The 16,399-nt window shown below is 38.7% G+C and overlaps 1 protein-coding gene across 1 annotated transcript; it reads right to left on the reverse strand.

Moving 5' to 3' along the window:
- Window positions 1-964: 964 nt before the first annotated feature.
- C13H8orf48 (chromosome 13 C8orf48 homolog) lies at window positions 965-14,218 on the reverse strand. Its single transcript, XM_075720845.1, has 5 exons — window positions 14,176-14,218; window positions 11,803-11,925; window positions 4,809-5,041; window positions 2,190-2,342; window positions 965-1,063 (listed from the first exon to the last, which is right to left on the reverse strand). Exons 1-5 carry the CDS (start codon window positions 14,216-14,218, stop codon window positions 965-967), a joined length of 651 nt encoding a protein of 216 aa, XP_075576960.1.
- Window positions 14,219-16,399: the final 2,181 nt, after the last annotated feature.

The raw sequence follows: 16,399 nt of genomic DNA on the forward strand, positions 1-16,399 counted from the left end.
GCCATGCAATGAGCTCTTGCTGTCAGCAATAATCAGAAAGGTGGGCTGCATTTGTGCCCACAGATCAGCATACATCTTTTGAGGCTACAATGAAGATGATTTCATTGTCTAGCCCACTGAGATCCCCAGCACAAAGCCTTTTTATTTGGATGGGTACTGAATACCAATCTTTCACCCAGATGTATTCTTTGAAAGATAGTGACGTTGCCATCTTGAAAAATCACAGAGAATTACAACAAATTCTGAAGTACATTCAAAAAATGGTCAAAAATATTACTTGGCATCTTATTCCAATTTTAATCTATGTTGGTTTTTTCTCTTCCTAGACACCTATCCTATACAGGTCCTAAGATTAATTTATTACCATTTCTTGTCCTGTTGACATCCTCTGTCCTGCTGATTAATTTCTGTTACAGTCTCATTATTTCAGTTCTATAAATACCCCATTTCATTTTACTCCTCTATAGTTACTTTGCAACCTTCTTCTTCTCCTCCACCTGGGGCTCTCGCTTGCAATTTAACATGAGACAGTGGGCAAAGATTGAGCTGAAATCCAGTAATTACACCTCCCTGCCCTGAAAAACGGAATAATTTATTTTCCTTATGGATGGAAGCAGCTGTGAGCTGCTCTGAAATCCCACAAGCAATCCCATAAAAAGCAAGACTTCCTACTTGTCAGATTAATAATAGAAAGTGTTGGCTTTCATAATTTGAAAAAATGTATATAGTTAGATTACAATGTATTGAAGCATTTGCATTTAGGAAGAATAAAGAGTTGAATCATAACTCAGACGCCAGGATGCTGGGCATATCTAGTTCCACCTGCAAGAATCTTAAACCACCACCTAATTCATCACTGACAAAACACGTTATATCCACAATCGTTGGCATTCAGTATGTCACTGCCCACAGAAGACTCTCCCAGTTCTTTATGTCCTTGAGTTACGTTTACTACTTTCAGGCTTTAAACTTTCTGACCTTTCAGCCTTTGCCATAAATTCCTGGGATCCTCTGAAGGTTTGGGAAAGCTTCTGAGTGCTTCTCCTATAAGTGTAAGCACATCCTGAAATAAAAAGGAAACATGAAAATTACCTGGTTTTGTATTCTGGCCATTTCTCATATCCTGTATCACAGGCCTACCATTGGCAGCTACATCCAGTCCCTCAAAAGCAACTAGGTAGACAGCACTCATCACCACAATTTTGCTGGATTTTTAAAGTATCTTGTTTAAAAACATCGTTGAACAGGCAGTGATCTGCCCCATAAAGCAGGTTTCTTCCCTAAGGAAGGGAAGGAAAAAGCAGCTGGCCTTTTCAGGGAAGCTGGGAGAAAAACAAGAGAAAAAAAAGTGAAGCCTCACTTGAGGCTGAAGTTCTCGAATCTTGGGTATGGAGTGAATGAGTCTCAAAAATCAGGAGACAGGCATTATTAGGTAAAAAAGAATGTGTGCTACAGTGCACAAATTCCCACCCTGCTCACAAACAGAGAAAGACCGATCTCGGGGCTTCAGAGAGCACTACTTACTCATTGCTCGGAAACAACCCGCTTCCAATCTGACTCCCCTTCAAAAAGCGAGAGAAGAGTTCTTCCTTCAGGAAGATCATCCTGAGGAATAGCCACAGAAGACCCAAGGAATTCTGGAAGTTTCAGCTTACGTTGCCTACCAGCTGTTCCAGAGGTATTTCCTAACAATAAAGCTTGAGTCTTTGTGACAGCAGACACAGACAGTTCTTCCAAGAAGAAATCTGTGTATCCAAGAAGCCTTAGCCTCCGTAAGATGTTGCAGTGTCCTATTCTGAGACTCTTATGCCAAAGGATGAGTAAGGAAGACTAGTATGGGCACAGTTACCTGCTATCACATCACTTCATTATTTACCATTTTGTCTTGGACAGCCCATCAGAAAACAAACTGTGGAGAAATAATCAAGATGTACCCAAAACAATTCTAGGACATCCTGGGAAAGACCTTCAGCTTATATAAATCAGGCAAGCTCAAATGACTTGATCAGTACATTAGTCCCAAGCATTTTATTAATGATATGGAGCCAGATTCTATTTTGACTCGCACTGCATTCAGGTCAATCTGATCTCATTGCCATAAATCAGAGAGAAATCTGGCTTACGGGTTCTTTAGTTACAGTATGTATAAAGTGTACCACAGCTTTTTTTTTTTAACAACATCTGCTTACTCTGGAGTAAATCTGTTCTTCCAATTTCTCTTGGATTAAAGCACTTTCCATTAGAATCTTCTTTTGTCTGAGAAAGGTAATCTTGGCTAGCTCTGCTTTCTTCTTCCGACAGTCAGGGCACACTGAAGATTCGTGGATTTGAGCTTCTGTCACCTGAAAGATGAGACTTTGATGCAATGAGCAATGTCTGTCCTACCCAGATGGTCGCTCCATTAAAAACAATCAATAAAAATACAGAGATAGATAGTCTAAAGACAAAAATTTGCCTTTGTAGGCAGTTGTAAATTATTTCATAATCTTTGTCACAGTATTGTCTTGATAAGCCTGTCTGAATGTTTTCACACTCAATATATTTGCTCTTCCTCAGGTATTACCCCTTCCAGAACTGATAACTTAGTTTCATTAAAATTATTGGTAATATACTATTTCTTCTTGTAATAGGAAAAGTTTCCTTGATGCTTGAAGTTGCATGGACATTACTGACTTCTTCCACAGAAACTATAACAGTCAAAAAAAAAAAAAAAAAAAAGTCATGTGATTGCCAAGCAACCCATCGGTGACCAGCCAAAATCAACTGTGAGGATACAGCTACACTGGCAAAAAATTTCTTTTAATTAGTATAACTCATTTGACCCTGGGTGGATGCTCAGCACAAATTACAATTTTGCCGATGTAAATCGATACATATTTTGCTAGTGTTAAATATGTTTAGAGCAGCCCCAGCCGTTAGTTACTCTTGCTTAACGAGTACCTGATGTTCCAGGAAGCCAGCCTGTGCATGCTAACCAGCCTTCCACAACAGCAAATACACTAACTCCTGAAGGCTCAATTAAGTTAAATTAACATGTTTTGCTCCACGTTTCAAATACTTGATGATCACAACTCAGTAACAGCAATTGTTAATCAGCAATAAGTCCACCATATACAACTGCCTGTCTGCAATGAGGCCATAGGCACATAGGAACAGCAGTGTTCCTATGCTGACAGTATAGATAGGGCCTTAAATACCAGCCACAGAGGTTATGATGAGCTTTATGAATTCTAAGAGGTAAATAAATTCTGAGGCAATTAGTTCAAATATTTATATGCAGCTCTGAGTCAGAATACCAACAAAATTCTACAGTTTTCTTTGCAAGATAAACAGTACTACTTACTATTTCCTGTATTAATTTATCCACCATGAAATCTTAAGCATATTTAATAGCATCACACAAATCCCAGTATTAGTGCATTTATGAAATATCAGTAATTTTATCTGATCTAATTTACACAGATTCCATCTGGTTAATAAACGCAGTAAGTCGCTACAAAAGCAGTGGAATCAATCCTAGAAAGGCATGTCTCAAGCCCCTCTGTCATCTTCATCCTTGATTTCTTCTCCTGTGCACAAAAATGTTATTACGTGGAGGTAAAAACAGAAGCAAATAGACATAGCAGTCAAAATTACTTTTCCTAGAAAATGTATCACCACACTGTAAGACAAATAAGGAGGCAGTAAAAACGGTGGGTTGGTTAACATTAATACAATAAAAGAATGCAGACGGCTGAAATTTCAAAACAATTTAAACAAACAGGAAGCCTGACATAATCATCACGCCAGACCTGACTTTAAGAGTATTACTCCCCGCTCACCTGGCCCGGGCTTCGCAGAGGAATACGTTATCACTTTTACTATGCTATGTGGCAATAAATTAAAGCCAGCAAATGTGATAGAGATAAAACAAAATAAATGACTAATTATTAGTCAAAGCTCATTTTTTGTTTTATCAGAAATACTTTTCCAGATGCAGACATTCTGTACCAATTTCAAACGAAATACAGACATTCGCCAAGGCCCAGATTTACAGGTAAATGCATCTGTAGGCAGCGGTCACTACTCAAATCCACATAACCACATATTCAAATCCATCTGCAAGCACAAAGCAAGCACGCAAGTATCACCGGCCAAAAAAATACCAGTCTTGAGACTCTTAGACGCAGAGCTGAAGGGAGGAACTGTGTCAGAATGCCTATCCTACGGTGGGAAAAAACCACTGGGCTGGTGAGAAAGAAAAGCACTTTGAATTGTGTAAAGATGACACAGATGCTTCTTAATAAAGGAACTGATGTCAACAAGATTCTACTGGACATGCTTTAATTCTTAGTACTATCTAATGTCTAAGAAAGCTGGGAGCAGGGGGGAGGTTTTGTCTTTGGAATACTTTTAATACTGCAGTCACAAAGACCCCACAATCCACTGATATGCAGAATACTTCTATAAATAACAGGTGCAAATGTAACCAGAAAACAAGGGTTTTTTCCTCAGTTGATCCAGAGCTTATTGTGGACTGCAATAACTGACCGTCCCAGCCTCGCTCAATCACAAAAATCATTATTTTATCACCAGACAATATTTTACAATGATTTGATTATTTACTAGCAACAGCTCTGCAGTAGCGTCTAACAAAAAGACGAGGAAGGTAAACCTTGAGATAGCAAGCAAAAATCTCTTTCAGAGGCCTAAGCGCAGCATCAGTAAGAACTGCCGGATTTGATTCTTACATTACAGCTTTTTTTTTTTTCCAGTGGTTCTCCCAAAAGCATAGGCAAAATATAATTTTTTTTTCTTCCTTGCAGTACCTGTTTAACAGTCTCTCTGGTATTTTTCAGGCGGATTCTGTTCATTAGCCGATCAGGAACAATGCAGTTCAAGTCATTTGTCTCCGGTTTCTTTGCTGTGAATCCATGCTGCAGCTTTCTTGACTTGCCACCCTTTGCCTGCTTAGAGATCAGCTGCTGACACATCTTGCTTATCTTAATGGTGCAAAAAGACCAGAGAGCATCCAGTTCTCCATCTAATAATTCAGTAATTTCTGTCAAGCATAAATCAACAAAACAAAAGTGTCAATTACTGTATCAGGGAAAGAGAAGAATTACTGGTCTCCTATCTATACAACCTCATATTATCTATTTAATAAAAAAACCAAACCCAATGTCAAGCCTAGAGGCAATGACTGTAATAACAGCAGTGCAGAATTTAAATAAAAATCTGGATGATAACTGCAGGAACTTGCACACTAAGTGTCTCTATGAACAGTCTCCAAAGAGGGGAGGGGATAAGAACCCTAAAGAATTAGACTACTTAATGATACAGGACAAATATATTAGTAAAGCAAGTACTTAAATACTATGGCATTGAATAAACTGACTTTCAATGACTGCCTGATACAGACTTAGCTTGTTCCTACCTGAAACGACAACTTGCTAAAACAAAATGAATTAACATTTAACAAGAGCTACTCATCTAGTAACTCTAAGGTGCAATTCGTAAGGCACTGAAAAATTAGAGGCAGTGTCTATCGATATAACTGTGGAAAACACTGCAAATATATTCTACAACCTATAGTTAGGCATTTTTTTTTTTTTTTAGGAAATACAATTATATTAGAAATACTTTCCTCTCAAGCTTCAGTGATCATTTCCTAAATTCTTTATATGACCTTGTTTAAACAGTATCTTTCACTCTTTCATCTTCTCTTATCCTTCCCAGTGGCATGTAATCACAAATAAATACTGAGAGACTATACTTCAGATGGGCAGGTAAGGATGGATTTACAACTTCATTCAATGCTTAGTGGGAGATTTTGCACAGGCGTAAACACAGCCAATCAATACAGAGTAGCTAACATGAGTAATTACGTTACAATTTCAGTATTTCATGAGCATCAGCACATAATGAGATACCACTGTTTTCAACTATTTAAACAGGGGAGAGTACCTCTCTACCTTTATTACACAGATTTCGCTTTTATGCAACTACTGAAGCTGAACTAAACACTTTAACGCATGTAATTAAAGGAGAAATGAGGAGAAGACAAAACATTACAGTAAGCATTACTAGAAGTCTCATGAATACCTTTGCATATAGCTAATGCTAACACAGTGTTCCCTTCTCAGGACTCCACTCTGACAGCCAAAAAAAAGTCAGGCAACTAATAATGACTACACAGGTAAGGTATGGTCAGTTTGTTTTAACTCAAATCATTCAGAAACAAATTATACTGCCCATTTAGCTGGAAAGTATGATTGTACCATTTAAACAAGCCCTCCATATTCTCTGTTTTACTAATTTTCAGTGATTAAATTCAGTTTTAGTTTTTTCTAGACAGGCACTGCACATTTCACGGGATATTTCAGGGTGCTTGTCTGACAACTAGTGCATTGGCATTCCAGTCCTGTGGGGTACCTTGGCATAACCACAACACAAATCCTTAAAACACTGAACAGTATGAATGTAAAACTTCGCCTAAATAGGCTGCGATGAATTGAGTCTCAAGTACACAAGATATAGCTGTGGAATTTTGCAAGGAAACAGAGGATCTCCTCAGAAATGCAGTCGATCCGTATAAAGGATAAGTGGATGTACAGTTAAGACTAGGCAAAGCAGGAATCATTGAGCTTTGCTTTACGGACAACAAGAAAAAGATGTGATTTAAATGCAACTACCACAGTTCAGAACCAGCCATCATAGAGCAATTTATTCCTCAGAAGATGATGTATCAAATGGATTAAAGACAACGACATAATGATACTTTATAGACAGATGAATAAGAATTAACAATACTTCAAAATGCAATTTAACGAAAAAAATTTCTTGGGTAGGATCATAAACATTTGAGTGGAAACCACCATTTCAGTCATCAGGTCATTTTCCTTACAATTGCAATGTAGAATCCCTGTAAAAGAGTGTAAATCATTGCCACTATTGGGTTTAATCGCACTTATAAAATAGTGGCATATTCATTTATGCTGCACACAGAATGAATAAAAAGATTAAGAAGTTACTACTGCAGGGGAAAAAAAAAACGTAGAACAAAGCATTTACATATACTAAGTCAAGTACTCAAATGCATAAGTAAAACCCATGGGGTCTGCTGAACATTTTGTGACAATTTAATATCAGCCTCATTAATTCACTTAAGTTTTTCCTGACATATAGAAGCGCCTTTTAATTAAGAATTGGTTTCTAATAGCACGAGTTGTGTGCTGCCATACACTGATCCATTTGCTCATTTGCACCTACAGACGTTAGAAGAAACACTACCACAGACAACAGCAATTTTTAAACCTGACTGCACAACCAATTTCAAAAAGTTATTTGTTTAATAGCAATTCATGTTTAACGGTAAATAAGCTCAGAAAGAATAAAAATTATCAAGGATCAAGGACTATAATTTTAGTGAAACAAGAACAAAAAATGATGAGAAAAGTCAGCACACAGTTAAATTCTGAAAAGTTAGTCTTTTAACTACACAATGTTTATTTACACTTTCAGATTTTCTTCTAGGTATACGAGGTTCACCTGTCCTTCAGCTGAAAGGAAAGAGACGCATACAAGAGGATCTATGCGCTTTATTTCTCCTGTCTTTCACGTATTCCCTCATTTCCATCTTTGAACTAGACATGCTCGAATGCTCAATCTCCATTTGTGGTGGCAGACTTAAATGTCACTGCATGTCTGTCTACAGAGAATCCCTGCCAGGGCCAATTACTGTTCCAGAAGTACATTTTGCTGATGCTTGGTTGCCCCGAATCCTGCATTCCCACACCCTCTTCGTTGGAGAGGAATAAAGCAGGAACAGGTGACAAGAAGAGCAAAACCAGACATCAGAACAGACATCAAGTGAGAGCCATGTACCCTGCAGCAGTAAGGTCACAAAGCACAGAATATTTAGGAAGTAAAGCACAACAAACTGGACCAAGAAGCTGCTCTGACTACAGAAGCACTCAGTGTGTACCAAGGGAGATAAGCTAATCTCCATGCCTACATTCTAAAGCCCGCTGTGTGGCTTATAACTAAGTGACCTACATAGATTTTGCTTTCTGTATGCAACTACATCTTTAAGTATGACATTTTAAATCTATATGAGCAGAGGGAGAAAAATAAAAGAAAATCTTTATTGAGTTTCCTTTTCCTTTGACGTCCAACTGTGATTTAATAGGAAAATAGGCAGGCATTTTGTTGTTATTATGCTCTACTAATACTCTATTTTAAGAAGAAAAAATGTAAAAGGGCTAAAGGAGAGAGAATTGTGAAAGGCAGTAGCTGATTACTCCTCAGAAAGATTTTAACTCTGCATCTCAAGATAACATTTTCATAATTATCTAAATTGCATTTGTACAATTGAGTGCAGCAGTTCAGATTAACATGCAGACAGCCCGATCACCAAACACAGTGTTTGAAAGCTTTGTGCAGATAACACAGAACTGATACAGAGTCTGAAATATCAGGCTATTTATTATAAATATGAATTTAAAGCAGGTAAAGTTCCTCCAGCATGCTGAAGGATACCCTCAGTTTCCACCAACATTAGTGAGATGAGACAACAGTAAGAACCTTGCGGAATCCACGTTTTTCGGAAGAAACTCATTCTTTCCCAGTTCCACAAAGGCATTAATGAACTCGATGAACTTTCTTTACAAGCAGGTGTTTCCATTTAGATGTTGCTGGTTGGAATTTCCCCATCTAGCATACATTAATACTATTTTACTGCAGAATCAGAAGAGCAGTCTGGAATCTTGGGGCCTAAGTAGGTCTGCAGGAATCCCACAACTTGGGCACGTTATCAAGCAGTAACCTTGGGTGCTGAAAAGCTCAGGAATCAGCAAGAGAGCCAGTAGAGACTATTGGATACCTGCTCCCTTCTCCAAACAGGGCAGCAGGATCTTCTCTCAATTCTTTTAAATAGACTACTACTACTTTAGATAGATACTTTTAATGAACTACTACTGCTATTTGGTTAAGTCAATAATTAAATGCATGGACACATGAAAATTTGTTCACAAAGTGAATACAAACTAATCTACTCAGAAATACTCCAGACAAGCTGGAAAAAAATCTGATGAGGAAAAATAAACACACTTCCCTCAGTGCACACATGTCTATGTGCACATGCCAGTGCCTTTCACCTTAACATGAACCGCGGGTATTTATTTGCCTGTACCTACACTGGCCTTTTTAACTTTTAGATTTTCCATCGTTGACACCACTATCATAAAAAAAAAAAAATGGTTAAATTGGTAATATTGACTGAACTGTATTTCAGCCACAAAACTGCCTGATGCTGCTCAAACATTCCTATGCCTCTAAATAACAAACATGAACAACTAAAGCCCTCCCACTTTTGCCAGCAGTAGCGCAGTGGTAACACTGCAGAAAAAGAAATGAGCAAAACATTTAATGTAGACATGTTACAAACAAAGGTGAGAGCAAACTTTTGACTACAGTACAAATCAGAGCGTTAAAAAGCCCCACTTGAACTTTCCGATACATCTAAGCTGAAGAACCGCAGTTTCCTGTAGTAAATTTTAAAGACGACTTACGTTTTTTTTGGAAAAATCTATATGGAATTGGGGACTTAGAGTCATTTTGTGATGCATTTGTCTAATAACAGCTAGTTGCTACAACACTGGGGTAGAGGGCCAGAGAAGAGGAAGACAGAAAGACAACTGTGACAAAAATTTCTCACTTCCCTTAAGGCCAGCATCTAGATTTTTCTTCTTTCAGCCCGCAAAAAAAACCTATGAAAAATAAGAATCACATTCCAGGGCATTCCCATATGCAAACCAGGGTTTCCCACACACACACATTTAACCATATCAGTAGTAAAATAACAAAAAGAATTTTTTTTTTATTACCGGAAGACAAATTCAAAAGCACCACGCATGCTCAGTGCATACATCATTGATTATGCTGAATTTACTGAGGGGATTAACTCTGCACCAATCTAGTTCCAGGTGAGCTCACCTTCTGTTGTTTTTTGGTTTTTTTTTTTTAAAAAAAGTATCTCCAAGTTGATAAAATAACAAGAGGCTGAATTATTAAGTCAAAGAGAAGCAGGCATTTATAGATGCCAGTATACAAAACTTGCTGTGCTTATTTTGTTTGTATGTTAATATTCTGCAATAAAAAATGTAGTACACAGCTAAGTATGATTGATGCTGATGAATTTGGGGATAACTTGTCAGTCACATGACAGCGCACTGTGTTTGCATGAAAGAGGAATAAGCATGAACCTTATTTTGTGCTCTTCATATTGATAGTGGTTGGAAGCACTGCAACAACGTACCTGAAAAGTGCTTAGCTGCCAAGGTGACAAGCGATAGGACAGACAGACGGAAGACAATGGATCACTTTGTACATCAGCGCAAGCTAATGAAACAACTTGCTACTCAAGGCTGAGTGACCGCTCTGACTCTCCTTGCCCATAAACCAAAGGCAAAAATGTTTCTTTGTGCAGAACTACAACAATCTGAAATTGATTAAGAGGATAAAATCTTCCCAAGTTCAACTTTCAAGGGAAAGCTCTGCAGAGATGGAAAACTTCCTCAACCTTATACTGTTGTTTACCATTCACTCAATGAATCTGACTCATCAGGTCCTTTTCAATTTCTCTATGAATCAAATGGTCACAAGATTCTGATGTATTTTAGGAAGACCATCTCAGAGGACCTCGCCAGAAAAAGCCTCTCTACTATAGACGAGATGATCTACATCAACTGTCTTCTCACTTGACTACATGGCAGTCTTGGAAAACCAGTAATAGAAAGATAAATGCTGAAGATGAGTCAGGAACTCATAACATTGACTCACCACTGTTGTGAATGAGCTATACAATTAAGAAGAGCCTAAAAATGATCCTAGGTCCCGTTTCCCTGTGATACATGGATGGTCTGAGGATGCTTGTATGCAAATGCAATGCCATGAAGTACCTAGGCAGGAGGATCTCCCTGGTTAATCAGTCTTACAGGTGACCTACAAAACTTCCGACTTTGTTCACTTTTCATGTACATACAGACTGAGGAAGATTCCCCTTCTGCTTCAATTATTTTTTGCTCCACTACAGCTTTCTTGCTCTTTTTAAAATTAAAAATAGTATCTCTGACCCACTTTTTAGGAAGACTTAAGCAGGACTTGCATCCCACCATCTGCTCTCCCAGTTGCTTGCATAACCAGTACATGCAAACAGCATCCTTCCTTCCTCCCTTCCCCTCTCCTCCTCCATGCACTACATCATTGTGCTGGTTAAAGCTGCTCCATTGTTCTGGCCAAAATTGGTGCCCTGCTGCCTCCCTCAGCTTGGGAAAGGAACTAAAACATGGCAAACGAGTTAATTCAGTAATTAATACAACTGATGAACGGGGGGAAAACGTTTTGCACAATAAATTCTGAAGTCATGTTTACTTTGGAGGGAAAAACCCCACACTCCTAGTACCTGTACAGCTGGAGAGAAAAAGAGGAAAACTAAACAGTCCAGTAAAATTTTGAGGATTACAGTTAAATTTAAAATGTGGATACATTTTTTTAATGTGTTTATCCAGATCTTGTTATAATGCATCACTAGGATAATGTCACTATGTCAGGAGCAAAGCCATGTGTGTTACGGGAGACAAACTGGTTTCTGAGAAAGCATCGAAGAGAAACCTCGTACTTAATTACCTGGCTAATTAAGCCAGGCTAATTACCTGGCTTAACTTTAATAGCTTGTATATAAAATTTAAGTCTAGTTAAAAGTTTACATCCCCTTTCAAAAGAAACAAGAATTATAACCTCTACTAAAGTTACTAAACTCACCAGCATGAGTTTTGATGACAGATTTGTCTTGCTTAATGCCAGCTTCTTTATTTTTTAGATCAATCTGCTTTCCCGTGACATCTCTTTCCATAGCTGCAGAATCCGCTACTTCAGACTGCTCATCTACAGTGAAAAAAGTAGCTTTGAACATACATTGTAAAGAAAGCGGGACTGCAGAATAACAAAGTGGGAGGCAAACAATCGTCCACTTGAGAGTTTTCCCTGTTGAGGGAAGAGAAACCCCAAGCCGTAGGATCATACAGATGATATCGGTGAGCTCAGGTGAAACACTGAGCAAGCTTCTGTCCCACCATGTATGTCATATTGCTCGTTTCCAATCACCCCACTGAAAGACAACATAGGATACACTGGGAAAAACAGAGACTACTGCTTAGAGCTTGTTGACACATTCAATTTTACCTGTAATGCTAACTTAACCTCAATCTACCTCCTCCCTCATTCAGCCCCATCACTTATTTTCAGCCCTGAATAGGCTCTTCATTTGTGGCAGTACAAGTACTCTTGGGAGCTTAGATGAACTGTCTCACGGTATTGATCCAAGTGAAAAATGACACGGGGCAGGGGAAATAAAAAATCTGTATCAGCTCCCTGTTCTCTAGCTTGTTCCAGCACCACTCCAGTTCTGCAGAAACTGAGGAAACAGCAAAGATGTGAAAGCAAATAGCTGGGAGAAGACAAAAGACTTAAGAAGTTGGAAAAGTCACTGCCACTGACAGCAAGATGCATACGGTGTGGTCCCAGTTCAAAATACTGAGCACATTCAGGAAGCGCCTGACTGCTTGACTGTGTTTTCAGGGTACTAACTGCAAATTCAGTGGGCTTATACAAGGAAATACTGCGTCCCTATGGGGACACCAGCATGACAAGTTTTCTGTAGTTTTTATTATTTATATATGCTGTTCTCAGTAAGATATATACTGCAGAAAGCAATCAATTTCCCAAAATATTTTTCTATGAATTACTCCCTGGTTTCTCATTTAACTGGTAGTATTCAGAAGACTCCATAATTTTATGAAACATTAACCTTGTAAAGATAAAAAGTGGCAACACTTATTAAAAAACCCACTATGCACACAGTAAGGATTCCTCCTCGCATGTACTCCTTGATGCCAGAAATAAGGATTTCAATGGTTAGACATGGAATAATTTAAAAAAACTTGTTATATCTCCAGAGAAAACCTATCATTTGTAAAAACCAAAACTTCTAAGCAAAACTGTTTAATCTATTAGACACTGTCCACTTATATAAATGCAGCATGAATAAGACACCAAGGCAATGATCATCTCTTTATTCAGATTTTTTGAAGCACTGATATCTAATGCTATATTCTGTGCTACAATAAAGAGGGCTTACATTCATGTATACATACCGGACAACAAATTTTGCCCTGCATTGTTGGGATTTCATGCCTAAACAGTATTTAAAAAGGATTCCTAATGATAACGGTGCTGGCTATTACTGCAGAGTGGGGGAAAAAAATAAAAATCCAACCCACAGTAAAATGTTGGCTAGATGAGGGACAGGAGGAACATCTCTACTGGACTTGTCTATAGTAGGAAAAGAAACAGCTTGCCAATTTTAAAGTATAGACAAGGTTAATTATATATTGGTATATACCAGTTGATCAAGTTGTGACCTGAGTAGAATCAGATTACAAGAGTAACAGCTAACAGACATTAAAATATATCTTAAGTCTACGCTACTTTTAAAAATATATTAAAACTATTGTAGCTAATCTTTAAAGTTATAATGTTTCCACATGCTGACAAGCTCCCAAAGTAAAAAGAGATTTTAAAAAGTATTCATCTCTTCAAGTACTCACAGACCAAACCAGACCAAACTTGGAAAAAAGGGGAATGCAGAAGAATGACAGAGAACCCCACAGAGACAGAAGAAAACCTAACAAGACATTAAGGCAGTTAGCTTATGTCCTGCTGCCTGCTTCTTTATCACTCACCTGAGGCATCTTTAAGGCACCATCTAGCCCTCTGAAGTATTTCAAGTCCTGGAATTTTCCCTGTGCCCTTGGAAAGATTATTTTATGGCCCAGCTACTTTTCATACATGGTAACTCAGTCAAGATATCTTGCAGAATTTTTTTTAACATGCCAAGAGAATTTCAGCATCACAAGGAAGGGTTTCCGTGGCCAAATCGTACCCTTCTGCATGTAGCTGTCAGCAAATCCTGGGAGCGCAAAACACAGATCTAGTCGGCGTACCGAGGTTCTGTTGCTTTGCACAGCAAGAACACTGTACGCAATTTTTACATTTTTATTTTTGCTGATTCAAGTCTCCACTGCACTGATTTAAAGCTGTGAAAGACAGGTCTCAAGCATGGTAAGCTCTGCATACCTGCATGATTTTGGCCTGCCAACTGTGACATGCTTTCCAACATATCTGACGCAGCAGACCACGCTAAATCCTCTGTGGAACAATCCGATTCGGATGGTTCGCGCTCTCACTGCCAGCAGGCTTCTTCCTCCCCACTAAAGAGCTCAAAGGCATCTTCTGAGTAGTCCAAACCAGAGCTACTGTAACTCTGGCTCAATTCCGTCCGCCACTTTTCATAGTTACCAGAGCTATCTTGCCGAGGTAGATGCCATGGTGCAGCACTGCAAATAAAAACAAAAGCATACAACAGGTTCAATTATACGGGAAGAATGACTGGATTACTTAGAGCAATGGGGGACGTATGGAGGAATATTACAGCTCAGCTCACACCCAATCTAGCTACCACAATGGGTGGATGAAATAACTACTTAATCAGTGCACTGGATCAAGGCAACACCCTTCAAAGCACTACTGCTGATCAAAGTAGTACGTCAATAAGATCTGCTGGGTAAGCACACAATAACAATTATCACTGAACATTAGCAATGAATTCTGAACAGCATTCCTTTCAAATTTGTAGTGAATTACAGTAACACTTGGATAAAATCATTCATGAAAACAAAAAGAATGGTATTTTTTTCCTTTTAGATTATTAAGCCTCTCACCACTCAGAAATGCAAAACCTCCTTGTTCTGCTTAGATTTTGCCAAGAAGATTAAAAAGGAAACATAACAAGCATCAGCCAGCTGATGCTCTCAAATGAGGAGTCATGCTCCCAATGTGAAAAAGAGAAATAAAAGTTCTCCAGATTCAAGTTCCAGGAACAAAACAGACCTCAAATAATCATCTATCATGTAATGGATTTATTTTAAAGCTTTGTTCTTGCTTATTTTACCCTTTTTTCATTAGGATGACATGATACCCCTTCTTCCTTTCAATTTAAGGACCTAAGTAACTTTGTCCTGAATAATTTTGCTTCACTTTCCTCCCTACTCTCATAAAGTATGGGGAGTAAATGTATGGGCAACATCCCTCTGGAAAGATCTTGCAGCAGTCACAGTCGCGGCCCCTTCATCAGAAAGATGGGAACCCCAACGTGCTAGCAGTAGGTAGACAAATTTCTGTCATGCCTGAAATTCAGGTGTGCCCACTGTATTTGGGGTTTAGGCAACTTCATTTTACAGGTGCTGACTTTGGCCGTTTCCCTAGTGAATATGCTACGCCTCCCATTTCACATGCCACCTTATTGCCAAAGCCTTTCTGTGCACTACGTAAAGACGCCGTACCCCTAAAACAAATTCAGGACTTCTTTCCCAAGGCTAGACTTCCAAAACCAATCTGTAGTGCCAAACTTCTAGCTCCAAAGGCTTTCTTTTTGTTTTAACATGGTCCCAAAGATTAAAGAATTGCTCTGATCTAAACTTTAAATATTAATAAACTCTAAGTAATTCTTTTGTTCATTACACCACCACTGATTCAGGCTGGAGATTGGTTATTAAGATCAGGTCTACTGGAGAAAAACAATAGGAAATGCAAACAGAGAGTCAATTAGCTCTCCAGCCCACTGCTGACCTAAGAAGTTGCAGCTGCACAAGCAGCACGTGGATGGTTAAGGAGTGAGAAGATGAATTTCAGCAAGTTAACATGACTGGCTGAACTAGAAATCCTTCATAGTATCAGATGTGACTGATATTAGCTAATTTTCACAGTGAAAAATAGGTATTTGTTACAACATCAGCAGGTAAGTAACTCAGAAGCCATAAGTATACTTATAAATAGCAAATAAAACACGTTTACAGACAACTTAAAAGCTGCATCTGCCACCATACAGCTTTTATTCCTCACAAGGCTGAGGTAATATCTACCTTAACAGACTGGCAGAAAGCAAGCTTAGCGCTTCCGAACGGGTTCTGAAAAAGAGAAACTGGAGGACTGACTGGAGTGCTTTTCGAAGAATCACTTTGTCTTACAGACGGTGCCAAAACCTGCGCTCACCACTGAGAAGAGGTTGCCGTGATATAGTGTCACTGAAAATGGGAAGCGCGTTAGAAGAAAACCTGAGGGAAAGAAGCTCCGTCCTCTCAGTAGGCAAAAATGCGATGGCAACACACCGCACTCACGAAAAAAACTGCATTTCCACCAAGTAGCAGCCAATTAAGAACCTGTTCTCCACGCGCTTTCTAGTCAAAAGCCAAAGGCAACAGAGGCGGGGTGTTCTTTTGCTTGTGGTTTGCTGTTTTGTGGG

This window comes from Pelecanus crispus, chromosome 13, assembly GCF_030463565.1.
Source record: "Pelecanus crispus isolate bPelCri1 chromosome 13, bPelCri1.pri, whole genome shotgun sequence".
Classification (NCBI taxonomy): Eukaryota; Metazoa; Chordata; class Aves; order Pelecaniformes; family Pelecanidae; genus Pelecanus; species Pelecanus crispus.

Excerpts from the sequence above, each read along its gene's own strand:
- C13H8orf48 (XM_075720845.1), bottom strand. The coding sequence starts at position 14,218 with ATGTTGGAAAGCATGTCACAGTTGGCAGGCCAAAATCATGCAG. Across the intron at positions 11,926-14,175 it reads GGCAGGCCAAAATCATGCAG|ATGAGCAGTCTGAAGTAGCG; the intron begins GTATGCAGAGCT and ends TTTTCACTGTAG. Across the intron at positions 2,343-4,808 it reads CCAGAGAGACTGTTAAACAG|GTGACAGAAGCTCAAATCCA; the intron begins GTACTGCAAGGA and ends CTCATCTTTCAG.